This window comes from Cucurbita pepo, chromosome 2 (assembly GCF_057944985.1).
Source record: "Cucurbita pepo subsp. pepo isolate OVF chromosome 2, ASM5794498v1, whole genome shotgun sequence".
In the NCBI taxonomy this organism is placed as follows: Eukaryota; Viridiplantae; Streptophyta; class Magnoliopsida; order Cucurbitales; family Cucurbitaceae; genus Cucurbita; species Cucurbita pepo.
This window is the reverse complement of record NC_141799.1, coordinates 15,272,621-15,296,088: the sequence shown is the minus strand read 5'-3', so window position 1 is coordinate 15,296,088 and position 23,468 is coordinate 15,272,621. Positions and strand designations below refer to the sequence as shown.

Sequence of the window (23,468 nt, the reverse complement as noted above, 5' to 3'; positions counted from 1 at the left end):
AGGCAAAGATGACCAATATCCTTTGAAAGTTTGTAAGGGTTTAGAGGAGTCACAAGTGATTGATGTCTTGTAACAATTTGAGTGCAGATAAACCATCACTTCTGTATGTTGGCGGATAGAGACAAGTCAACAGTAGAGGGGGAGGCCTAAACTGGCAATGGACACGTGACCGTGGGTTAGGACGGAGGTGCAAAATGGTACGAACCACAAACTCTTATAAATTCAAGCCAAAGTCCATTATTTTTCTTATTACAACCGGAAAATGGGATTTTTAGGCATAAAATGTGTGTCAATTTGGGTGTTTTTAGTGGTGACAACAAGCTTGAGTGAACAAAGCAAAGGCGAAACATGTAGTTTCACCTTCTTTTCTTCCCTCGTTAGGCTGATTCCGTGCAGGCCATCGGTTGCTCCATTCCGCCCTACTCCGCCGACCGCAGCCTGCTGCAATGCCGTCAGATCTCTCGGCCAGCCTTGCCTGTGCGTGCTTGTTAATGGCCCTCCAGTTGCCGGCGTTGACCGCGACTTGGTCATGCTCTTGCCCGAGAAATGCCCTACCAATTTTGACCCATGTACACCCATGTACGTAGCCCCTTCTTTTCAGTTTATAATTATTTACGGAATCAAATAAATTATAAAAAAATAATAAATAGATACAAGATATTTGTCTATAATACAAAAGATAAATATTGAATTCATTTAGGATCCGGAGAGAATTTTGAATCTTTAATAAATTTTGTCTATTTTTATATAATTTAATAGTTTAGACATTTTTTTACGTAAAATAAAAAACGTCTTATACAATTTCCCTCATTTTTCACATTTTTGCTGTTGTCTTTACAGGTGAAATTATGAAATGAAAGGGAGACGGTCCGAAGTATTCAAATATAAATTTTCAGTTCAATAATGAGATGTATACGCAAGAAGGTCGATTAAGCTTAGATGTTAAAATATCCCTTTCTATCAAATAGACTTCAAATATATTTAAACAAAGAAAAAGAACGAGGAATATCGTGGTAATAGAAAGAGAAAAAGATTGTTGACGTCAACCAATTTACTACGATTTTTTCATCAATCATGAATTGGCCTAATATTAATTTTACGTATAATTACCAATAGCCGAACCGTAACGACTTATTCTAAAATTTAATTTTCAACGTGTATTAAGCTAGTCAAACGTAAACGCTCAAATATAAAAAAATATATATATGTATTATTTTATATGTACATATAACAACCATGCCAAATATTATTATTATTGTTTTTTTTTAGTTTTACAATTATTATATAAGATCGATAAATTTTATTATTCTTTAATATATCTGGTGTATTTCACCTTTTATATATAATATTAATTGGAATAGGCTAAGTCAAATTTTACAATTTTATTATGATTATCAACTTGACATTTTTTATATGATAATACATAGAAAATTTACATGTTTTGTACTTACTAATGTTAGACCATGACTTCGATTATTTTTATGTTAAATTTATATAGAATATTTTACTTAGTCAACATTTTATAATATAATTTATTTTCCAAAGTATTACGGTACCTACAACTTTCCATAAACAAATTTAGATTTATCGACTTTCTCTTTAATAAAGTCGTAAGCGTCGATGTGGGTCGTAGTCGTCCGTCTCCAATTTATCGGCCAATAAAATTTTTGAAAATGAACAACCAAATAGCATAAGTAGCAAAATGCGAGTAACTTAAATTTAATATTTTTAATTGGCCCCGTCAAAATTTAAAGTTTTTAAAATATAAATATAATTATTTAACTACAAATTTCTTTAATTTAAATTATTATTTTTATTTTTGTTTACTATCTACTCCATATACATTAAAATAGCTTAGTCCAAACAATGGAAAAGATTTTGAAACGGGACGAAAATAATAATAAATAAATAAATAGATTATATATATATATATATATATATATATATATATATATATATATATATATATATTATAAAAAAAACGTCACTAAGATGAACGTTTTTTCTATTATAACTATGGAAAATATGACATTTTCTATTTACACGAAAGTTTACAAATAAATTTATTAGATGAATTAAATTTTGATTTAGTCTCTAAATTTTAATATTTTACGTTTAAGAAATTAGGAAAATAAATTATAATTTTAAAAATTACGCATCATAATTATTTAAAATTAAAATTAACTTATAAAAACAAAATTAAAATTAAAATTTAATAAATAAATAAAAATTAAATTCAAACTAATTTTTCCACTATAAATTTGATCCAAATCCGAATTCGATTTCACCAAACACCAAGAAAATGGCTGATTCATCATACTACATTCTCTACGTTACTCTCTTCTTTCTTTCCATCGTTCTCCTCCGGAATCTCCTCCGCCGGCCGTCGAAGTCCCTCCTTCACGGCAGGCCGCCACCGAGTCCGCCGGCGCTGCCGCTCATCGGCCACCTTCACTACTTCTCGCCCTACGTTAGCAAATCGTTTCACAATCTTGTCACTAGGTACGGCGATCTTTTGTTCCTCCGGCTCGGCAACATCCGATGCCTCGTCGTCGCATCTGCGACGTACGCGGAGGAGATCTACAAAATTCAAGACGTTACGTTCTCGTCGCGGCCGAAATTCGCGTTCGGAGACGAACTTCCGTACGCCAATGCCGGATTCTTCGGCGCGGAGTACGGCGGTTACTGGAGATTCATGAAGAAATTGACGATGACGGAACTTTTGTCGCAGCGACAAGTTGAGCGATCACGCGGCGTCCGGAGAGATGAGATGGTGAAGTTCTTGGTGAAGTTGGCGGAATGCGGCGAGAGGAACGACGCCGTGGATTTGGGCGCCGAGCTTATTAGACTCGCAAATAATAGTATTTGTAGGTAAGAAATTAATCTTTTAATTAAAAATATAAAATAACGAATATTTTGTATATAAAAAATTTAAATTTATTATTTTCAGAATATCTATTTTAATTATGGAACAATAAATAATAATACTAGATATATATATATATATATATATATATATATATACACACACACACGATATATATATACACGTATTGATTCTAACTTTATTCAACTTTTCAGTTCACATATGTGGATCTCGAACCTATTAATTAAGATATTTCCGAAACTCACAAAAAAGATTTAGAAGAAACTTGGACAGAAAGAAAGGAAGTGATCTAGACGAATCTTTTTTCTCAATAACCTTAGACTAATCCATCGAATATTGATTAATACGTAGTAGATCGAACACTACTTGAAAATTAAAATGACCTCTTCTACTAAAAATGAAATGTTCTGGAAAATTCTTGCTCCCATGGGACCATTTGTAACTCTATGCATTAAAATCTCAATTCATGGATTTCTCGAAAATTAAGAGGAAAAGGATCGAACCATTTCTTTTGATCCTTTTTCTTGACAATAGTGGGTCGATATATATAATATTTTATTATGAATATATGAATAGGTTATTGATGAGTACACGGGGTTGTGGCAATGACGATGAAGCAGAGACAATAAGAACATTGGTAAGAGAAACAATGGAAGTAGCAACAAAAGTATCGTTTGGAAATGTGTTCGGAGGGCCTTTGGAGAAGTTAGCGTTTTGGTTGTTTGGAAGACAAATAAGAGATTTGACCCTTAGGTACGATGAGATACTAGAGAAGGTATTAAAGCAACATGAACATAGAGCGAAGGAAGACGATTTCGATAGGGAAGATCGAGATCTGATGGATATTTTGTTGCGGGTTTATCGAGACGAGAATTCCGAGTTCAAGATCACAAGAACCCATATCAAGGCCTTCTTTCTTGTAAGTCGGTAGAACCTCTACAATTATATGGTATTGTCCACTTTGAAGATAAGCAAAAAGTCTCATACCAATAGAGATGTATTGTTTCCTTAAAAATTCATGATTATCTCCTAAATTATCCGATGTGGGACTCCTCAACATTTTTTAATCGTGTTTCTGTATGAATTTGATGATATTAACCATGGAGCTACTTGTGTAGGATCTGCTTCTGGGTGGCACTGGAACGTCGACGGAGGTAGCCCAATGGGTCATGTCGGAGCTTCTCAACCATCCCAAAGTATTCAACAAACTCAGAAACGAAATCGACTCCGTCATCGGAACCACCAAACTCGTTGGAGAAGACGACGTTCCAAATCTCCCTTACTTACAAGCCGTTGTCAAAGAGACTCTCCGGCTCTACCCCGCCGTTCCTATCGCCATGCGAGCCTGTCGTCAAGATTGCAAGATCAACGGCTTCGACGTGCCTAAAGACACGATGGTGGCAGTCAACCTATTCACCATAATGCACGACCCAAAAGTGTGGGAGAATCCGAACGAATTCGATCCTGAAAGGTTCACGGGTGAAGAGCGGTACGAGATTAAGGGGCAGCAGAGTTTTAAGTTTGTTCCGTTTGGTGGAGGTAGAAGGGCCTGCCCTGGCTCCACTTTGGCGTTCGGGTTCATCAGCACTGTGGTTGCAGCCATGGTTCAATGCTTTGATTGGAAGATAGGAAGAAATGGAGATGAAAGTAAAGTGGATATGGAGATTGGAGCCGCCTTCACCTTGCCCAGGGCTAACCCACTTCTCTGTGTCCCCGTTCTCCGGTTCGACCCATCTTCCTTGGCAAAGACTACGTATTAGTAGCTATTTTCTTGCTCACAGTCTCGAGTCTCGAGTCTCGAGTTGGTTTGATCTCGTTTAAATTCACTATAAGTTCATAATGTATCTTTAGACTCGAAGACGATCATATTGTATATTTAAATAAAAAAATATTGTTCTTAAACCGTTGATGTGCCTACTCAAAATTTTTATTAATTATTTATTTAATTATACATTATTAGTATGCTAACCAAATTTTATTTTGTTAATATGTTAGTTTATTAAGTTAAAATATTTTAAATAATGCTACTTTAAGTTTAATTAATTAATTTTATAAAAAAATTATAAATTTATAGAAATTTGTGCGTTTTAAATTGATATAAATTTATTATTTTTACTCTTATAAAAATGGCTTTAAAATATAATCATGAAAGAAAGAAAAGGAAAAATGGAATGAGAAATCACATGAAATGCGTGGAATATGTAAGCATCAAATTAAAATTATAGTTGCAAATTTAAGATTAAAAATAAATAAATTAAAAATCAATCTTATTGGCTATAAATAAATTTTTTTAAAATTAATTTTGTGTTTAATAGATTATTATTATTTTTTAAATTGACTTTTAAAAATTAAATTATATAAGGAATAAAAAAGAATTTAGTAGAGCGAAAATAATGGTGAAGATAAAAGGAAACTCATGATTCACGTTGTTCCAAAACTCCGTTCATTTTCGAATTTCCATTTGTTATTTTTAAAATTAATAAATGAATTATATAAATATAAGTACAAACCGCTCCCATTTCCCTCGTCCAAATTCCAATTCCCCTTTCTTCCTCCACCAACAATGGCGGACTACATTCTCTACTTCCTTCTCTTCTTCCTCTCCTGTCTCTTCCTCCTCTTCCTTCTACACAAAACCTCCGGATCTGCCTCCTCCTCCTCCGCCGCCGCCGCCGCCGCTAAACTCACTCTGCCGCCGTCTCCTCCGTCTCTGCCTCTGATCGGCCACCTCCACCTCCTCCTTCCGGCGAATTACAAGTCCTTCTTCAACATCTCCTCCAAGTACGGTCCGCTCCTCCACATCCGACTCTGCTCGCTGCAGTATGTCCTCGTCTCCTCCGCCTCTCTCGCTGCTGAGATCTTCAGAACGCACGATCTTACGTTCTCGTCGCGGCCGGATTTCGCCTTCAGTGAGGAGTATCCGTACGGTAAAGTCGGATTCCTTGGCGCTCCCTACGGTGATTACTGGCGGTACATGAAGAAGTTGACGATGATGGAGGTTCTTGCGCCGCCGCAGCTTGCGCGGTCGCGATTTGTGAGGAATGAAGAGATCTCTCGTATGCTTCATAAGTTGCTCCTCAGTTCCCAGAAAAAGGAGGTACACTCTGTAACTAACTATACTTTCCTCATCTCTTTGTTGACATGCAAATTGTGATTCGTGATGCACTTTTTTTCTTGATTCTTTTTGTTTTGGTTGTCCAAATTTGCCCTCGCTCTTTAAATCTTTTTTTTAACCTTCCTTTAACTTCATTTTATTTTTCGACTAAATATATACAAAAATGTGTGTCTATATGTATATATATATTACTTAAATTTTATATTCATGCGATTGTTTGAGAGTGAAACGAAATACTTGGTATGGAAACTTCTTTCGATATGCGTTTTAAAACCGTGAAGCTAACGACTATACGTAACTGGTCAAAGTGGACAATATCTGTTAGCGGTAAACTTGAGCTGTTACCAATAGTTTCAGAGTTAGGCACCAAGCGGTGTGCGAACGAGGACACTGGACCTTGAAATGGTGAATTGTGAGATCTCACGTTGAGAGTAGAACGAAATGTGAGATCTCACATCGAATAGAGGGTAGAACGAAATATTATTTAGAAGGATGTGATGCGTTGAGATTGACTGTCAAAATATACGTCTAATATAGTTTAAAATTCTCAGTAAATCATTTTCATTCCAAAAAAAATCTTAACATTTATTAGAAAATAAAAGTGGTGTATTATCAATCTTTTGTGTTCATTATTATGAACGTGCTAACAAATGCAGTGTTTTCTTTTTTTTTTTCAAAAAAAAAAATGAATCAACAGTCAGTGGACTTGGGAGCTGAGTTGATAAAGCTCACAAACAACAGCATATGCAGAATGATGATGAGCACAAGATGCTCTGAAGAGAACAATGAAGCAGAGAATATCAGAAAATTAGTAAATGACACCATTGAAATCGCCACAAAGCTCGCCTTCGGAGATCTCTTCAGCGAAGGTCCATTGAAGAGGCTCCCATTCTGGCTCTTCGGCAAGAAGGTTCTCAAACTCAATATCAGATTCGACGTTCTGTTGGAGAAGATTCTGCAACAGCACGAAGAACGAGCCAAAATTCATGGTTTCGAAAGAGACGATCGCGATCTCATGGATATATTGCTGAAAGCGTATTTAGACGAGAAAGCCGAGTTCAAAATTACTCGAAATCACATCAAAGCCTTCTTGCTTGTGAGTTTTCGATTTCGTTATTGATGATTCTTCTTTTTCTTCCTTCTCGCTTCAGAACCCTGACATATACTCTGTTTCTGTTAGGATCTATTCATCGCCGGCACAGGAACGTCCGCGGAGGTTATGCAGTGGACGATCGCGGAACTAATCAACCATCCCAACGTGTTCCGAAAGGTCCGCCAAGAGATCGAATGCGTCGTCGGATCGAGACTCGTCGAAGAAATAGATATCGTGAATCTTCCTTACATGCAGGCGGTGGTGAAGGAGTGTCTCCGGCTGTATCCGGCGGTGCCGGTGGCAAGAAGAGCCTGCCGGGAGACTTGCAAGGTGAACGGATACGACATTCCAAAGGACATCATGGTTGCAGTCGACCTGTTTGCGATAATGCGCGATCCAAATCTTTGGGAGAATCCCGACGAATTTCGGCCCGAGAGATTCTACAATGCAAATCCAAATAAAGACGAAGGCGATCAAGGAATGAAGCACATTCAATACGAGATTAAGGGACAGAATTTCAGCTTTGTGCCGTTCGGGGGAGGAAGAAGGGGCTGTCCCGGGTCGTTGTTGGCGTACAACACGATCAACAGGACGGTGGCGGCGTTGGTTCAGTGCTTTGATTGGAAGGTTGGGAAAGATGGAAATGGAGAGAAGGTGAACATGGAGATCGGAACTGGAATTAGTCTGCCAATGGCTCATGCTTTTATCTGTGTTCCTGTTTCTCATTCCACACCTTTTGTTGCTTAGTGGTGAGGAATTGTGAACGGAAGCTCCGAGAGTTGAATTATATTCTATCTCGAACTTTTTAATAATGTGTTCTTCAAGTTCTTGTAGTGTAGTATCCACTTTCATTCAACCAATCCATTAGATCAACAACTATGTCTACATTATTATGTGCCTCCAATAATTTGGTCCATTATAATTTTAGAAAACAATAAACGTGAATGACTGAAACAAGAATCAGAATACAAGAACGACAACATTAAGCTTTTGCTCGATCAAAATGTACATTATGTTGGTGACAGAGCCTCTAAACAAAAAGCTTAGAACATCAGTACTATTTTACCTTGTATCATCAAAAGTATGAAATACAATAGTCTTGTACTCTTTTGGAGACCAGCGGTATTGTGTTTGTGTAGGCTGTAAAAAGAAGCAATTCATGTGAGAATATGGTAAAGTCAAACAAGAATACTACTCTGTTAACTCCTGCAACAGCCAGAAGTTGCAGACTGAGGCTCTTGTCCAGGGACAACAATCTTTGTTCCTTTGAGGAGTGATGAGCTTCCTCCCGAATCAGTTTCTTCGTTTGCGATCAGCGCCTTCCTGCTGATAACTCGGTAAATTTCTGTTAGGATAGTATTGAATGCTGCCTCTACATTAGTTGCCTCGAGCGCGGATGTTTCCATGAAAAACAGATTCTCCATTTGAGAAAACTCTTTTGCGTCTTCTGTAGGCACAACGCGAAGAGAGCCTAGATCGGACTTGTTCCCTATAAGCATTATAACGATATTCTTGTCTGCATGGGCACGCAATTCTTCCAACCATCTAGCTATATGATCGAACGTTTGACGCTTCGTCATGTCGTAGACCAGCATTGCCCCCACAGCACCTCTGTAATATGCACTTGTCACTGCACGATACCTGAAAATCATCCCTGTTAAGAGAAGAATAAAGAAAATCTACAGCTTTTTATGGAGCTGTTTCTACATAATCAGAGCAACCAGAGAATAAAATTTTACCATATGTCCCGATATAACTTTATGACAAAATTATAAATCTGTAACAGCCCAAGCCTACCGCTAATAGACATTGTCCTCTTTGGGCTTCCTCTCAAGGTTTTAAAAAGCGTTTGTTAGGGAGAAGTTTCTATACCCTTATAAGAAATGCTTTGTTCTTCCATCTGAATTTAACATGCTTGGGATATCACGTTTCAAGACAATATCACAGCTTGATTGTTCTTAACATCTATTCGTGCTAAAAGTTTTTCCACTTTCTAAAGTCGATAGCTTGATGTCAACCATCGGCATTCAGGCCCTTTTAACGGGTTTTGAACATTATGTGAGATGGGTAATTTGTCAAACTGTAATCATTAATCACAATACAAGACCATGGCCAGACCTCATTCAAAACTCATATTTATCTAGTCCCAGGAACAATTCTTCAATTCAATTCACAATATACTGATCAGGTTTAATATCTGTATGTACAGCTATGGCAAGTAACATATCAAAGTCAAACATCAACAACATGAACTCTCCCCAAGGGATTGAACATGGTGAGATAAAGACACTTAACTAAGTGATTATATCCTTCATAGCAAGAGATAAAACAGGATGTTACTAACAGATTGTTACCATAGTTAAAAAGGCATCATTAATTCGATTTCTTACATAGTACATCAAAAAAGGTTGTACAAAATGCCATATTATGTAACAGTCAAAGCCCACCGCTCGCCGATGTTGTCCGCTTTGACCCGTTACGTAACAGTTTTAAAACACGTCTACTAGGGAGAGGTTTCCACACCCTTATAAGGAATGCTTCATTCCTCTCCCCAACTGAGGTGGGATCTCACATATCAAAAACTTAATATATATATGGGAGCAGTTTCATTATGCTAAAAAAAATGTCCACACCCTCTTTTAAACTTTGGACAAATCAAGAGTTTTCCTTATTAAGCTTACTGGAAGAATTGAACATGCCACATTTGGGTAGATGTTCCTCAAAGAGCGCAAGCCTTAGCCAACGAGGCCCCGCCCTTGAGGGCTTGGTGCAGTTTCTTTATTCAAAACAAATACTCCACGAGATGAAGTAAAGTTCAATACATACATAAACATAATAATATGAAAATTTTCACATGAAAAAAAAGATCACTAAATTTAGGGGCATTGTAATCATCTGAAATGAAATTTAGCAAAACCCACAATTACCATTAAAGAAAGATGTGTAACTAACAGATCATCGAAATAAATCTTCATTACCACTAAAGAACAACTATCATGCTGATATCAATCTTAAACATAGAAATTCTGGAATAACTAGTATAATTTATAGCAAAACTGTTCATATTCAAAAGCCTAATTGAGAATCGTTGAAACAGGAAAGAAATCCTTAAGAAAAACATGGAAGTTTGTTTGAGTACCTCTCCTGACCAGCAGTATCCCATATCTGCGCCTTGATAGCCTTCTGGTCAATAACAAGCGTCTTCGTCTGAAACTCAACCCCGATAGTCGCCTTCGAATCCAAACTGAACTCATTCCTAGTAAAACGGGAGAGAAGTTGCGATTTCCCCACCGCAGAATCTCCGATCAACACGACCTTGAAAACATAATCAATCTTCTGATTGAAATTCGATTGCAAATTAGACATATCTCAACCGAAAGAATCAAAATCTAATCCAACCCTCAAAAACAAAAAACGTAAAAAGAGGTTAAACTCGAACACCGAGCGATCGATCGATTGATGCGATTGCGAGGGGATTTATAAGTTTGCAGTTGAGAAGAACACAAAGGGAAATGGAGGAAGGATTGTGTTTGGAGAGAAGGAAAATCAAGGGAAAATAGGGTTTAGCGAAGAGTTGAAAAGAAGAAGCGAAAATGCTTTTGACATGGACGAAAGCAGAGGGAAGAAGAGAGACGGAGCAGCCACGATTTTTCTCTTCTTCCTTTCGTTCTTCCCTTAGCAATGGTCAACGTTGACATGGACCAACTACTTCCATTCTTCAACTCTTTATCTGTCTCTTTGTGATGGTGAACACATATACATACATACATACATACATACACACATACATACATATATATATATACCCATGTTGTTATTCGTATATCGTTTATGCAATTTTCTATTTTAGAATTTAGTTCACCTATCTGGTATTTAGCCTCCAACTAATTACTGTCAGACTGTATTTATTATCGTATTGTTTACCTATTATTGAATTTCAACCGACTGATTTTACCTACTATACTGATTAATATTATTTTAGAAAATAATAATAATAATAATAATAAAGGGGTAACTCCTTTTTTTTCCGACATAACATTCTCGGTAACTTGTATTGTTTGTTTGGCTCTATCAACTCGAAACTAACGAGTATTTGTGTGTGTATATATATATATATATATATATATTATTTATTTATTTATTTATTTATTTATTTATTTATTTCAACTGAACTAATAAACTCTAAAATGATTATCAATAATTTTTTATTTTACATTATATTTAAATAAATGTTAAAGAGATGGAAAGCTGTAAATTGGTATTGGACCCTTCGACGACTCTAAAGCCCACTTATTAAAGCCCATATTTAAAGCCCATATTTAAAGCCCATATTTAAAGCCCACTTATTAAAGCCCATTTATTAAAGCCCATTTACTAAAGCCCATTTATTAAAGCCCATTTATTAAAGCCCATTGGGCATATCATTCGAGCAAATGGGTTTCTGTGACAAATTAAAAACTTTCTTATCCAAAAAATAAAAATTAATAATAACATATATTTTAACTAATATATATAATCTCTATTAATTTGGAAAGTAATTGCAATTTGTCTTTTATTGCCCAAATAATGCCAACTTTTTATTTTTTAAATCATAGTCCATATTTATAGAATGTAATTCGTAAAAAAGATCACTTAATGATATAATTTATCATATTGACGTTTTTTTTTTCAATTTATGAATTATTAGAATAATTATGCGTTGAATAGAATAAAAAGATTTTGAATGATTAAAACTATATATTAAGATGCTAATAATAATTATAATAGTAATAATTAGGTAAAAGAAAGTTGAAAGTATTAATAATTAAAAGGTAATTGATTTAATTTTTTAATTTTATTTTAGATATAAATATGGAAAGTGCGAAAATAAATCATTTTGGATGGATAATAATACACATGCGCGCACCCCTTAATTGTCGGAATTAAGTGAGATTAAGAGGAATTAGTTAATTAATTAAGTTATTTTTATTCTCTTAAATATTTAAAACATTATTTGCAAATGCCTGTTGCCAAATCTACTGACCTGACCACCGACCGTCACCGTTTAATTATTTTCAGAGCATAGTCGTTATTATTCATTTTATTAAATATATTATTTATTAAAATTTTAAAATTAGAGGGACAAAATAAAAATTAAGCCAAAATTAATACTTTTAAAATCCATTTTCAAATAATAATTACATGGTTAATTAATATAAAATATCATTAATAATTCTTAGAATAATAGGAATAATATAATATAAATTTCATAACTAGCGCGAGTTATTCTAACATGTTTTGTCTTCCGTCATGCATGTCAAGATGTCTTCTAAAATAAAATTGTTCAAAATAAAGCACGTTTAGGAAGGTGCACGTTGTTGATATAGATAGTAATTTTTAATTATTATATCTTTAGAATCGCTCTCGATAGAATATAATCTCGGTTCATTCATGTACGCCTTATTTATTCGAGTATCGAATTAAAGGTACCCTTAGTTGGGAGGGCAAAAACGACCATTTTCATGTGAGGGCCTTCAATGCTTTGCTCCCACTTTCCCATGGAAGAGGACCGAGACCCATTTCGCGTCACCTTGTAGGACCATCACACCCAACCCTCCACCTCTTCCCATTTTCTTCCTAACTTTATTTATTTATTATTATCATTTTTTTATTTTACTTTTTATAAAAATAAATAAATCATATATCCACCTCTGATAAAAAAAAATTAATAAAAAAATAATAATAATACAAGAGCTCGATATTTAATATTAATAAAAATTTTATTTATTTATTTTATATGGAGTATTTCATTATATTGTTGGTAAATTAGACTAATCATTATTTTTAAGACTTTATAATAATAATAAAAAGACATTTAATCATACACGCCAATTATATTTATAAGGAAATATAATGAAATTAATATCATTACCATGATCATGGCTCCTTTTATGAACAAAATGGTTGTCATAATAATTACTAAAAAAAATATATATATATATAATTATTTAATCTTTTAATTTTGATATTTTTGTATTTAATGGGTCTATATCAAATATAGCAAATTGTACATGAGCTAATAAAAAACAATGCATATTTTTTTTAAAGTTGTAAGAAAAAAAAAAAACTAAATAATTGGTGGAAAAAAATAATTCCCTCAACTAAAAATAAATCTAATCATTAATTTAATTACCATAAACTATATATTAAAAAGAGATAAATAAGTTCACTATCACTCTGACAATTTAGTCCCTAAATTTTGATTGGTCGAGATTTATTTTTATATTTACAATTTTTAACAATTAAATCGACTATTTTAATCTCTCAACTTTGTAATTTATTATTATTATATATATATAATTTAAAGATGAATTATTTAAAAAATAATAATGAAATAAAATGATTAGGAATTATATGAATATGGTCATAAAAATAATAATTTGAAGCCATAATATCCATTGATGTCGATGATGATACAAAATCTGATGGGGAATTAAAAAATAAAAATAAAAAAAAGGTGTGTATTAAATAATATTAATATTAAAGCCGACACAGAGAAATTAAGGTTTAAAAGGGCAGGGATGGCCCACTGCCAACTCAGGAGAGAGGTGAAAATTTGAGAACATAGCACGTGATATGATGTGACTGTAACCCAATTTCAGACCCTCTTTATTTCCATTAACTGACTTGCATGTTCCTGAACCCCTCATCAAATTTTGCAATATTTTATTTATATTTTATCATTTTTACAATCATCTAAATAAATATTTTAAACGTTAATTTAGTTTACACAATATTTATTTTATAATTACACTTTTGAATTATCATAAATATATTAATTTAGATTATTCCTTTCAAATAATTTACGAAAAATCAACATTTTAAATTTTTAAACAAACATATATATACGTTTGATCCTGGATGAATTAATAAGTTTTCAATTGATTCATTTATAATAATTTAGATGTTTAATTGATAATATTATAAATTTAACTATATATATATATACATTAATGATGGGTGAATTAATAAATTTTAAATTGATTCATTTATAATAATTTAGATGTTTAATTGATAATATTATAAATTTAACTATATATATAAACAGGCGCGTGTTATGCATGTAAAAAAAAACATGTATGTTGTTAAAACATACATAAATGCCTATATGTGTGTATGTATATGTGTATGTGTGGGCGTGCTTAATTGGTCAAATTAAATTATGAATTCACTCATTAAAATATACATTTACTATTCGAAGCTTAAAAATTTATTTGGATTTCTCGTTTTTCTAATTTAAAATATTTATAAAAAATTGGGTTTAATATTGAAACTTTTTGAAAACAATGGCAAATTAATACTAAAATTGTAAAATTTAAATTAGTGAGTATAAGAACAACATTGACAAATTAATTTATTATTATTATTATTATTATTATTATTGGAAAAGAAAAACAGTGAAAAAACAAGCCAAGCTCTTTAAAAATCTAAGTTGAAGATTTGAGGGTCCCACACACACAAAAGCAATTTAAGGGATATGCTTCAAATCTTGAATTTTCATAAGGTCCCATATAATTCATTATTTGGTATACCCACATATATATTATTAATTCACTCTTTATTTTATTCCTTGAAACTATATAAAATAAACTTTACCTTATCATTATAATATGCTTTTATCAATATGTGAAAAGTTCGTAAAAAATTAATTAATTAAATAAAATATTTTTATAAAAATAAAAAATGGAATCAGCTTTCTTCCTTATCCTCAAAAAGTTAATCAGGGTTTCGGCATGTGCCACAGGAAAAAAGGTGTAACGTAATTATCATCTTCACCAGGGGTATTTTCGTAATTTACTACCTGCATTGAAACCAAACTGCTGCACTCCAACTTTCCCTCCTTCCTCCTCCTTCTACTTAACAATGGCTGCCATGGCAGATCTTACTCAGACTCACCTTTTCGGAAAGGAAAGAAAAATCGCGACATTGTTTCACAGAGTTTGAAATGTTGTTCAGAATCTTACCTGTTGTCTTCTTTCTCTTCGCCGTCGTCGACGCTTGCTCGCCGTCGGACCGAGCGGCATTGCTCGCTTTCAAGGCGGCGTTGAAGGAGCCGTACTTAGGAATCTTCAATTCATGGACTGGAGATTCCTGCTGCGGTGGATGGTACGGCGTCAGCTGTGATCCTGATACTCTCAAGGTCACTGACATAAGCCTTCGCGGCGAGTCTGAGGATCCGATCTTCGAGAAGGCCGGCCGGACTGGCTACATGACTGGTTCGATTTCGCCGGAGATTTGCAAGCTCGATAGCCTCACTATCCTTATCGTTGCCGATTGGAAAGGAATCTCCGGTGAGATTCCGAAGTGCTTGACGAAACTCAGCCATCTCCGCGTTCTTGACCTCGTTGGAAATAAAATCAGCGGTGAAATTCCTAAAGATATCGGAAACCTAAATAAACTCACCGTGCTTAACATAGCCGACAATGCGATTTCCGGTACTATACCTGCATCTATCGTTAACATTGGCAGTTTAAAGCATCTGGATCTCCGAAACAATCAAATCACCGGCGAAATTCCGTCCGATTTCGGGAAATTAGGCATGCTGAGCCGAGCTCTCCTCGGCCGCAACCAAATTACCGGAGCGATTCCGTCTTCGGTTACGAAAATGTACCGCCTCGCGGATTTAGATTTGTCGATGAACGGAATCTCCGGCATCATTCCGGAGAACATCGGCAACATGCCGGTTCTCTCAACGCTGAATCTGGACAGCAACAGAATCTCCGGCCAAATACCTCCAACTCTGATCAGCAATGGCGGGCTAGGGATTCTGAATCTGAGCCGAAACGCTCTGGAAGGCCACATTCCCGACGTTTTTTGCACCGATTCGTACTTCATGGCTCTCGACTTGTCGTTCAATGCTCTCAAAGGTCCGATACCAAATTCATTGTCGTCAGCCAAATACGTCGGCCATTTGGATCTCAGCCATAACCATCTTTGCGGGTCGATACCCATCGGGTCGCCCTTCGACCACCTCGAAGCGTCGTCGTTTACAAACAATGATTGCCTTTGTGGGAACCCGTTAAGGACCTGTTGAAGACAAAATCCGGGTAAGAGAGAAAAAAACAATTGACCCGGATCCGACCCGAATGTATGTGTTGTTTTGTTTATAAAACTGTGATAATAAAATTCTTGTGTGGAGATTTTTAGTGAATCGGGTCGGGTATGTTTAATTATTTTCAATTTTTATTATATATTTTTGTTTAATGCAATCTGAATCTTAGATATAATTAAATATAATGCCTTTTTTACTTTTCCTTTTTGTCCTTGTTTTTAATATAAAATTCAAGGAGGCTGCATTGCACGTGAAAAAAGATCACTTCAGTTATTATTATTTTTTTTAATTTAAACCTATATAAAAACTAATAAAAGTTACTTATAGAGCGAGAAATTATACAATAAATGAAATTAATAAAAAATATAATTTGTCAGTTATTTATTTTAATTTTTAATAAATAAATGCTTCAATGCATGGCAATTATTCTTTATTTGCAAATTAAAAATGACAGAGAAAGGGATATTCTTTAATTAAGTAGAGAGAGAAAGAGAGTATTATCATTCATTAGCTTTCTAGAGGCGTATGAGAGAGAACTGAGTAGAAAGAATAATAATAAATAGTATAGTTTTTTCTTTTTTAGAAATATAATAAATAGTGTATTTAGTTTTTTATTACAAAATAAATAGTGTAATTTAATAAGTTAACACAATTTCTTTTGGATATTTATATTTTTTTAAAAATTATTAAAGGCCAAAAGATAATTTAAGTTTTTAACTTTAAATAAATTCCCAAACTGTTTATTTAATACTCTAATTTATACCTATTAGATTTAAAAAAAAAATAAAAAATCACAAATTTATTCAACAACCCAAAATTAAAAAATTTAAATTCTATTAAACATAATTTTTCTTTTAAAGAAATTGATATTGCGGACACAAAATAAAAGTTTCAAGAACATATATTAAATATTTTAAAAATTAAAGATTTATCAAACATAAAATAAATAAAAAAAATCAAATTTCTTGGTTAAAAAATTGGTACGATTTTCATGAATTGAAGTAAATTGTAAGCATTTAAGAGCATAGATTGCAACTTGGAATGGAGCCAGCTATCACTGTCCTACAATATTGATCACCATTAATATTGTACAATAATTTTAAAATAAAATAATTAAATATTTCACTTTTAATTCAACACGAACCTGTCAATGTCCTACAAATCTATTAATCGAGGGATATACTTTAATTAGTAAAGTCATTTACCCCGTTCGAGAGTGATTTAAACATATCAATTCAAACATAGCTCAATCTATGTTAGGTAATATCCTAATGGGTTTGGTTTAATTTCTTTACTAAAAGTTGCAAAAAACCTTGAGTCAAAAATGGATGTGTAAGACCATAGCAAACCAAGAATTGACCTTAGTTTTGGGAAGCTCATTTAGTCCTCTTCTTCATCAATGACCTTGGTATCCAAGCCCTTGAATCCCTCTGCAGGTACCTCTGCGACAGTTACTAAGGAATAGAATTCCTCCTTGGCATCTTCCTCGTCGTTACGCTTTCGTGCAATGCGCACTCGAACCCTCCTTGGTACACTCCTAATTCCGCGACTCCATATCTGCTTGTTAAGTTTCACGTCCACTCTAACATCAGTGGTACCCATAGCATTCTGAGCAAACTTTCTGAGTTCCTTGATAGCGTTCGGTGCCTTCTTCTTGAATGTGCTGCATATGATTATTATGAATAAGAAGTCACTAAAAGCATTCGAGATATAAAAGGTACATAACAAGGCATTGAAATCAAAGACTAATATGACAGAACCCAAATGTATTGAAATGTAAGATAACGGAGATACAAGGTAACCAAGTATTCGAGGTATTTAAACCTTCTTTCTTGAGCACTCTCACTCAAGCCCTAACCAAACTCACTGAATCGATGCTTCTCCATTCTCCCTTTCCCACTTCCCCTATTTATGACTCGATTTAGCCCATGCTAACGCTTAACTTTTTCCAAATCTGTGAGATCCCGCATCGATTGGAGAGGGAAATGAAGCATTCCTTATACGGGTGTGTAAACCTCTCCCTAGTAGAGGCAAATTAAAACCTTGAGAGGAAGCTCGTGAAGAGAAAGTCTAAAGAGGACCATATCTAGCGGTTTGCTAGGGTTGTTACAAATGGTATCAAAGCAAAACACCAGGCGGTGTGCCAAGAAGGACGTTGGTGCACCAAGGGGGTGAATTGTGAGATCCTACATTGGTTGGAGAGGGGACCAAAACATTCCTTATAAGGGTGTGAAAACCTCTCTTCGTAGACACATTTTGAAACTTTGAAGAGAAAGCCCAAAAAGGACAATCTACTAGCGGTGGGCTTGGATTGTTACAGATATGTTGTGGATCAAACATGAAACGCACAAAAGTGCCAAGTATCTCTCACGAGAGCAAATGAATAGAACATAAGCACAGAGGTATCCGTGAGGATATTTTTCTAGGACCAGAAAATTGAAGAATAACCTTTCAAGATGAGTACAATATGTAGGCTAGAAGCCCTTTAAGAAGGAACATAACATATAATTAAGTCAGTTGTTAGTTAAGAACCAGAACTCCTATCATGGAAAAAAAATTGAACAGTACCAGAATGATGCCAAACTCATCAACCACAACTAATAAAACTTGCTAAGGTGCAACTGCACTCGCAATACTCCAAATTATACAAACTACTAAGAACAGCAAAGAACATTGACCCCCCAATGTCATCAATTCAAGTGCACAGTCAAAATCGACAATCCTCACAATATATCACTTGAATAACACAGCCCACAACGGAACAGAACATTAAATTCAAGACTCATTTAATATCTACCGACATAAAACCATAACGACGGGGTCCATACGGTTAAACTACGAAATTAAACGCAGGAGGACAAAAATCATGCCGACAAATCAACCTACAGCTGAATCATATTCATCTGTACTTTTCACCATATCAAAACCAGAAAATCCGGGAGAGAAAGAGAGAGGGAGAGAGTTACCATCCGTGCAAGCGTTTGTGGAGATTGACGGTATACTCCCTGGTGACGACCTCGCTTTTTCTTGCCTTGGCCGATTTATCCGCCATTTTTTGTTCACGGCCCGGAAAACTCAACTCTCCGCCGCTGAAGATAAAACCCTAGCAACCCGACGACGGGGAAGAGAAGATCGCCTGTTGGGTGACCGACCTTTATTCACAAAAAAAATTAAAACTTCTCAAAAAACAAAAAAAAAAAAAAGAAAAAACGTTTTAATTTTAATTTTAATTTTAATTTTTTTTTCTTTTCGTAATTCACTTTATTGGAATCGGGTAATCGGGCCGGAAGAGGAATTGGGCCGGAGTCCAACTGTCCATGATTTGGAGGGTACCTTTCCCGCCATCGACCATTTCTCTCAACGAGCAAATCTAGGGCACATTCTTTGCGCTCCTCATCGCTTCCATTGAAAAGTAAGCTGCAATTACAGCATAAATTTCAGTTTTAATCACTTCTCTTTTGGTTCTTTAGTTTCAGTTCTTCAATTTGATTTCCAGACGCATGATCTCGTAACTTTGCCAAGTTTATTTGAATCGACTAGCATACGGGATTTTCCGTTTGCGCTCGTTGTAATTTGTTTCATTTCTGGAATGTTTCAGGTTTGTGGTTCATTTAATTTCACAGAGGAGCTGAGAAAACTGTTGTACGATGGTAAATTTCTGATGGATTGGTTCAATTAGAATATATGTGATTGTTGATTACGATGTATAATGTGGTATTCGTTTTGTCTGTTTCAGTCTGGAAGAAAAGAAACTGTTCTGGATTTGGCTAAGTTCGTGGACAAAGGCGTCCAAGTCAAGCTCACTGGCGGCAGACAAGGTTGTTTATTTTTAATACCTTCATTGTATTACTGCCACTCGGATACGATTCTTTACATTCTGATTAGTTTTTCTTTTTATTCATATATAAGTTTAAGTGTTCGTTTGTTGAAAAAAAAAAAAAGTTCATGTGTTACGATCAAGAGGTTCAGGCAGGTAGTTGAATGTTTGATGTCGAGTGTTTTTTTTTTTTTTTTTTTTTCTGTTCGTTCTTCCTGTTTCTAAATGCAAGAAGAGTGCTTTATGAATCTTGTTTTCCATTGATAGTTACGGGAACGCTTAAAGGATATGATCAATTGCTAAACCTTGTGCTGGATGAAGCTGTAGAGTTTTTAAGAGGTAACCAATTTACTGGATACTGGCAGAATGAATGAGATTTGTGATGTTTTGTAGTGCATAGACTTAAAGTTCGCCGAGTTATTGATTAGTAGCTTTCATACAATTTTTCTATTTGTTGAGAGGTATAATGTGATGCGATGAACTCTTAAGACCGACACTCTCTATCATCTGTTGGACTTGAAAAATAATTTTGAAATTTATTTTTGTTGGTCTTTTTGGCATTCTAACACATGCTGTTGATGCACATAGGCACATTGATAGTGATAAAAACAAAACGTAACTCCAGAAAAAATAAAATAATCATTGAAAAATGAGACTGAAAATCCTTTGATATTGGGCCAAAGTAAGCATAGCTCAATGGTAATTGTCATGTACTTCTTCCTTTGAGGTTAGAGATTCAAATCCTCATGCCCCATATTTTTTTGTAACTTGTACTAAAAAAATCATTTCATATTGGACAAAGATGCAAAAATTAAGAATTTAAATTATAAGTAACATAACAAATTAACAATTTTTCTGCAAGAACAGAAAAAGGTTTCTTTTCTGTTGATTCAGCTGATTGAGATGTGGCAGTGTAGTTAATAATGTTTTGTTTGAAGTATGGCTTTTGTTATACATGCTTTCCTTAAGCATATTTTCAGTGGATATGTTTGTTTTTTTCAAAAGAAAACAGACATGTCATTGATATGATGAAACATATAAATCATCATTTTATTTTATTTTAATTTCGAAACTAGGACATATTTAAGAACTAGTAGTAGCCTATTGCATAAATTAGAATGCTCAATTTGCATTATTATCTTGTAAAACCCTTACATCGTATTATTTTTTACATTTTGTATACTGGGGAAAGCCTCTTTCTTTTCTCAGATTCAGGGTAAGATTTCATTTAAATAGAAGTTACAAAAATATGAGAATCTATATTATTGTGTCACAATATTTGAACAAACCCCTTTTGTCTTTCTATTGTTACTTGTAATTGGATGGTTAATCAATTTATAGGCATAAATGAAATTCTGAATGAAAATTTATGCATGTGCAATACATGCTATGATAAGTAATCGAACTCATACAAAAGGCGGGGACAAAAGAGGAAGATAAGCAACCTCATCTTCCAATAGGCCAATAAGGTTAGGGTATTTAGATGGAATGAGTCTCAAAGCTCCAAAACTTGTCTTTGTAATCTTTCTGTGTCTCTCCTTCCTTAGCTCCCCACAAAAAAGCATTGTTGGGTTTGAACATTTATATCCTAGTTGACTTGCTTGCAGAGACCATTGGCACAAGACCTGATTATTTGTTATGGAAGCACCATTGAAGGTCGGAAACTTCCATAGCTTATTCCAGAACGTAATAGGTGGGAAATGCTTTTAGTCCTAATTTCCTTGGTAAAAAATGCTCCATTTAGGAGACTGTACTTTATTAGGGAGCTTCTTCTGAATTCTATCCACGGTGTTGGTATGCTCTTGCACCAAGATTCAAAGAACAAACTAGACCATCTTTGTAGCCCTAGCCTTCCAAATAGCCTGGGAGAGGCATTTCTTAACATTCTAGTATGTGTAAAGAAATCATATAATGGTAGTAAAAGATTCATTCAGGAAGTGGTAAATGAATTCATGGACTTTCATCTGGGTTTGCACCTCCGTTTGCTGTCTCATTCACCTAGCATGAACGTACAAATTAGATCAAGAAACACAAGCATGGAAATGCAATATAGTCCTGACTCTGGGAAACTGTTTTTATTGGCATCATAGTTCCTATTTATTACACATACTTACAACGTTCAGAGGATCTTTCCCCGGGGCAAGTTTTTTTTTGTGCTCCTCAATTCAGTTGCTTTTATTGGTGGTTATGTGCTTCTATTGTTTTGATTTTTATCTTGTCCACCATTTTCTTTATTCCCAAAATCTCTTCTACTGACTGGCTAGTTAGTTATGTTTATATCTTTTGTTTTTATAATGGCCTTTTACCTTCTGTTCATTACGAACCTTAAGTTAAAATATTGTCCTTATACCTGTTCCTGCTATGCTTTTGATGGCGCTGCAGAATATATCTGATATATTGGCTAAAGTTTTTTTTTTTCTTTTCTGCAGATTCCGACGATCCATTGAAGACAACAGATCAAACCAGGCGCCTTGGCCTAATTGTATAATTCTTTCTCCTTGGATACAATGAAAAATTTTATCAATTTTTTAGCACAGAATTTTATTGTTTACGCATGCGACTAAGGACTTCTTTGACAATTGCAATTGTCTGTGCGCTAAACAGATTAGATGGTCTCAATTAACGTGAAAATTTCAGAGTTTTTATTTGTTTTTAAATAATCCTTTCTTTTAACAAGAAAAAAGAAGGCATCATAATTTACTTTTGTTTGAAAACTTCTCCTTTATGGACTGGACGAAATACTGTGTGCTCCGGCTGAGCATGTTTCTATCCTTTGAATACTTGTATTTTTCTTATCTGCTATCACATGCGCCATCTTTTTTTTTTTTTTTTTTTTTTTTTTTTTTGCAATTTTAGTGGTTAGGGCATGGTTAACTATTTCTTGTGATAATTTAAATTATTTTATCACGAGGAAAAAGTGAAAGCTTGGCTCTTCTTAAGCGTGCATGTGTAAAAGGAGAAAGGAAATGCTCTAAATGGCGTGCTTCTTTGTTCATAGTTTCTTTTCTAGCCCGTGTGATCAATATGCATACTATTCACTGCAGGTTTGCAGGGGGACTGCTGTAATGCTTGTGTCTCCAGTTGATGGTACAGATGAGATTGCTAACCCCTTTATCCAACCGGATGGTGCATAGATGTAATTTTTGTGAACTCTAATTTCCCTGTTCTGTATCTGAATATCTAGTTTCACTATTACTTTGTGATTCCACACCCCGGCCTCCTCCTCCTCCTCCTTTCTCTCTTCCCCTCAAACAATTGAGTTTCAACCCTTCTATGTACGTGGAGAATTTATCCATGTGAAGTAAAATGGTGAAATTTTGTTAACTTCAGTCTATCTTACTGCTTTCTTTGATGTTACTGTTTTTTGGGTATCTTCACCTTGGATACCTTCTAAGTTTTAGGAGTCCATAAAGATGTGATGGCATTGCCCAATAAGCTGTTGCCTGATACTGACAAAGAACTGAT

The 23,468-nt window shown here is 34.5% G+C and overlaps 7 protein-coding genes across 8 annotated transcripts; 5 read left to right on the top strand and 2 right to left on the bottom strand.

Annotated features, from left to right (window-relative positions):
- The first annotated feature begins 254 nt into the window (after positions 1 to 254).
- Positions 255 to 1,162, top strand: LOC111788504 (uncharacterized). Its single transcript, XM_023668841.2, has 2 exons — positions 255 to 569; positions 841 to 1,162. Exons 1-2 carry the CDS (start codon positions 263 to 265, stop codon positions 855 to 857), a joined length of 324 nt encoding a protein of 107 aa, XP_023524609.1. The 5' UTR covers positions 255 to 262; the 3' UTR covers positions 858 to 1,162.
- Positions 1,163 to 2,288: 1,126 nt separating this feature from the next.
- LOC111789205 (cytochrome P450 705A22-like) lies at positions 2,289 to 4,725 on the top strand. The gene is made up of 3 exons (XM_023669901.2): positions 2,289 to 2,871; positions 3,464 to 3,806; positions 4,006 to 4,725. The coding sequence occupies exons 1-3, from the start codon at positions 2,303 to 2,305 to the stop codon at positions 4,645 to 4,647; spliced, it is 1,554 nt and encodes a 517-aa protein (XP_023525669.2). The 5' UTR covers positions 2,289 to 2,302; the 3' UTR covers positions 4,648 to 4,725.
- Positions 4,726 to 5,410: 685 nt separating this feature from the next.
- On the top strand, positions 5,411 to 7,985 carry LOC111789204 (cytochrome P450 705A5). Its single transcript, XM_023669900.2, has 3 exons — positions 5,411 to 5,984; positions 6,700 to 7,098; positions 7,183 to 7,985. Exons 1-3 carry the CDS (start codon positions 5,451 to 5,453, stop codon positions 7,840 to 7,842), a joined length of 1,593 nt encoding a protein of 530 aa, XP_023525668.2. The 5' UTR covers positions 5,411 to 5,450; the 3' UTR covers positions 7,843 to 7,985.
- A 76-nt stretch (positions 7,986 to 8,061) lies between these two features.
- LOC111789206 (ras-related protein RABA4c-like) lies at positions 8,062 to 10,797 on the bottom strand. Its single transcript, XM_023669902.2, has 2 exons — positions 10,235 to 10,797; positions 8,062 to 8,736 (listed from the first exon to the last, which is right to left on the bottom strand). The coding sequence occupies exons 1-2, from the start codon at positions 10,459 to 10,461 to the stop codon at positions 8,295 to 8,297; spliced, it is 669 nt and encodes a 222-aa protein (XP_023525670.1). The 5' UTR covers positions 10,462 to 10,797; the 3' UTR covers positions 8,062 to 8,294.
- Positions 10,798 to 14,930: 4,133 nt separating this feature from the next.
- Positions 14,931 to 16,385, top strand: LOC111789433 (uncharacterized). The gene has a single exon (XM_023670207.2). It carries the CDS (start codon positions 15,080 to 15,082, stop codon positions 16,166 to 16,168), a length of 1,089 nt encoding a protein of 362 aa, XP_023525975.1. The 5' UTR covers positions 14,931 to 15,079; the 3' UTR covers positions 16,169 to 16,385.
- Positions 16,386 to 17,270: 885 nt separating this feature from the next.
- LOC111789259 (large ribosomal subunit protein eL31) lies at positions 17,271 to 19,366 on the bottom strand. The gene is made up of 2 exons (XM_023669977.2): positions 19,153 to 19,366; positions 17,271 to 17,849 (listed from the first exon to the last, which is right to left on the bottom strand). Exons 1-2 carry the CDS (start codon positions 19,236 to 19,238, stop codon positions 17,567 to 17,569), a joined length of 369 nt encoding a protein of 122 aa, XP_023525745.2. The 5' UTR covers positions 19,239 to 19,366; the 3' UTR covers positions 17,271 to 17,566.
- Positions 19,367 to 19,463: 97 nt separating this feature from the next.
- Positions 19,464 to 23,327, top strand: LOC111789260 (sm-like protein LSM7). 2 transcript variants are annotated; one of them, XM_023669978.2, is made up of 6 exons: positions 19,464 to 19,598; positions 19,785 to 19,836; positions 19,923 to 20,004; positions 20,271 to 20,342; positions 22,433 to 22,485; positions 23,048 to 23,327. In XM_023669978.2, the coding sequence occupies exons 2-6, from the start codon at positions 19,834 to 19,836 to the stop codon at positions 23,135 to 23,137; spliced, it is 300 nt and encodes a 99-aa protein (XP_023525746.1). In that variant the 5' UTR covers positions 19,464 to 19,598; positions 19,785 to 19,833; the 3' UTR covers positions 23,138 to 23,327. The 2 variants fall into 2 exon arrangements, with proteins under 2 accessions (XP_023525746.1, XP_023525747.1); XM_023669979.2 differs by lacking the exon at positions 19,464 to 19,598 and adding an exon at positions 19,603 to 19,694.
- The last annotated feature ends 141 nt before the right edge of the window (positions 23,328 to 23,468 follow it).

What these genes read in the sequence shown, in the direction of transcription:
- LOC111789204 (XM_023669900.2), top strand. Translation starts at nt 5,451, where the DNA reads ATGGCGGACTACATTCTCTACTTCCTTCTCTTCTTCCTCTCCTGTCTC. An exon ending in TCAGTTCCCAGAAAAAGGAG is followed by an intron (nt 5,985 to 6,699) that starts GTACACTCTGTA and finishes ATGAATCAACAG; the next exon opens with TCAGTGGACTTGGGAGCTGA. An exon ending in ACATCAAAGCCTTCTTGCTT is followed by an intron (nt 7,099 to 7,182) that starts GTGAGTTTTCGA and finishes TGTTTCTGTTAG; the next exon opens with GATCTATTCATCGCCGGCAC.
- LOC111788504 (XM_023668841.2), top strand. Translation starts at nt 263, where the DNA reads ATGGGATTTTTAGGCATAAAATGTGTGTCAATTTGGGTGTTTTTAGTG.
- LOC111789206 (XM_023669902.2), bottom strand. Translation starts at nt 10,461, where the DNA reads ATGTCTAATTTGCAATCGAATTTCAATCAGAAGATTGATTATGTTTTC. An exon ending in GATACTGCTGGTCAGGAGAG is followed by an intron (nt 8,737 to 10,234) that starts GTACTCAAACAA and finishes GATGATTTTCAG; the next exon opens with GTATCGTGCAGTGACAAGTG.
- LOC111789259 (XM_023669977.2), bottom strand. Translation starts at nt 19,238, where the DNA reads ATGGCGGATAAATCGGCCAAGGCAAGAAAAAGCGAGGTCGTCACCAGG. An exon ending in CACAAACGCTTGCACGGATG is followed by an intron (nt 17,850 to 19,152) that starts GTAACTCTCTCC and finishes AATCATATGCAG; the next exon opens with CACATTCAAGAAGAAGGCAC.
- LOC111789205 (XM_023669901.2), top strand. Translation starts at nt 2,303, where the DNA reads ATGGCTGATTCATCATACTACATTCTCTACGTTACTCTCTTCTTTCTT. An exon ending in GCAAATAATAGTATTTGTAG is followed by an intron (nt 2,872 to 3,463) that starts GTAAGAAATTAA and finishes ATATATGAATAG; the next exon opens with GTTATTGATGAGTACACGGG. An exon ending in ATATCAAGGCCTTCTTTCTT is followed by an intron (nt 3,807 to 4,005) that starts GTAAGTCGGTAG and finishes CTACTTGTGTAG; the next exon opens with GATCTGCTTCTGGGTGGCAC.
- LOC111789260 (XM_023669978.2), top strand. An exon ending in GCTCACTGGCGGCAGACAAG is followed by an intron (nt 20,005 to 20,270) that starts GTTGTTTATTTT and finishes TTCCATTGATAG; the next exon opens with TTACGGGAACGCTTAAAGGA. An exon ending in AGCTGTAGAGTTTTTAAGAG is followed by an intron (nt 20,343 to 22,432) that starts GTAACCAATTTA and finishes TCTTTTCTGCAG; the next exon opens with ATTCCGACGATCCATTGAAG.
- LOC111789433 (XM_023670207.2), top strand. Translation starts at nt 15,080, where the DNA reads ATGTTGTTCAGAATCTTACCTGTTGTCTTCTTTCTCTTCGCCGTCGTC.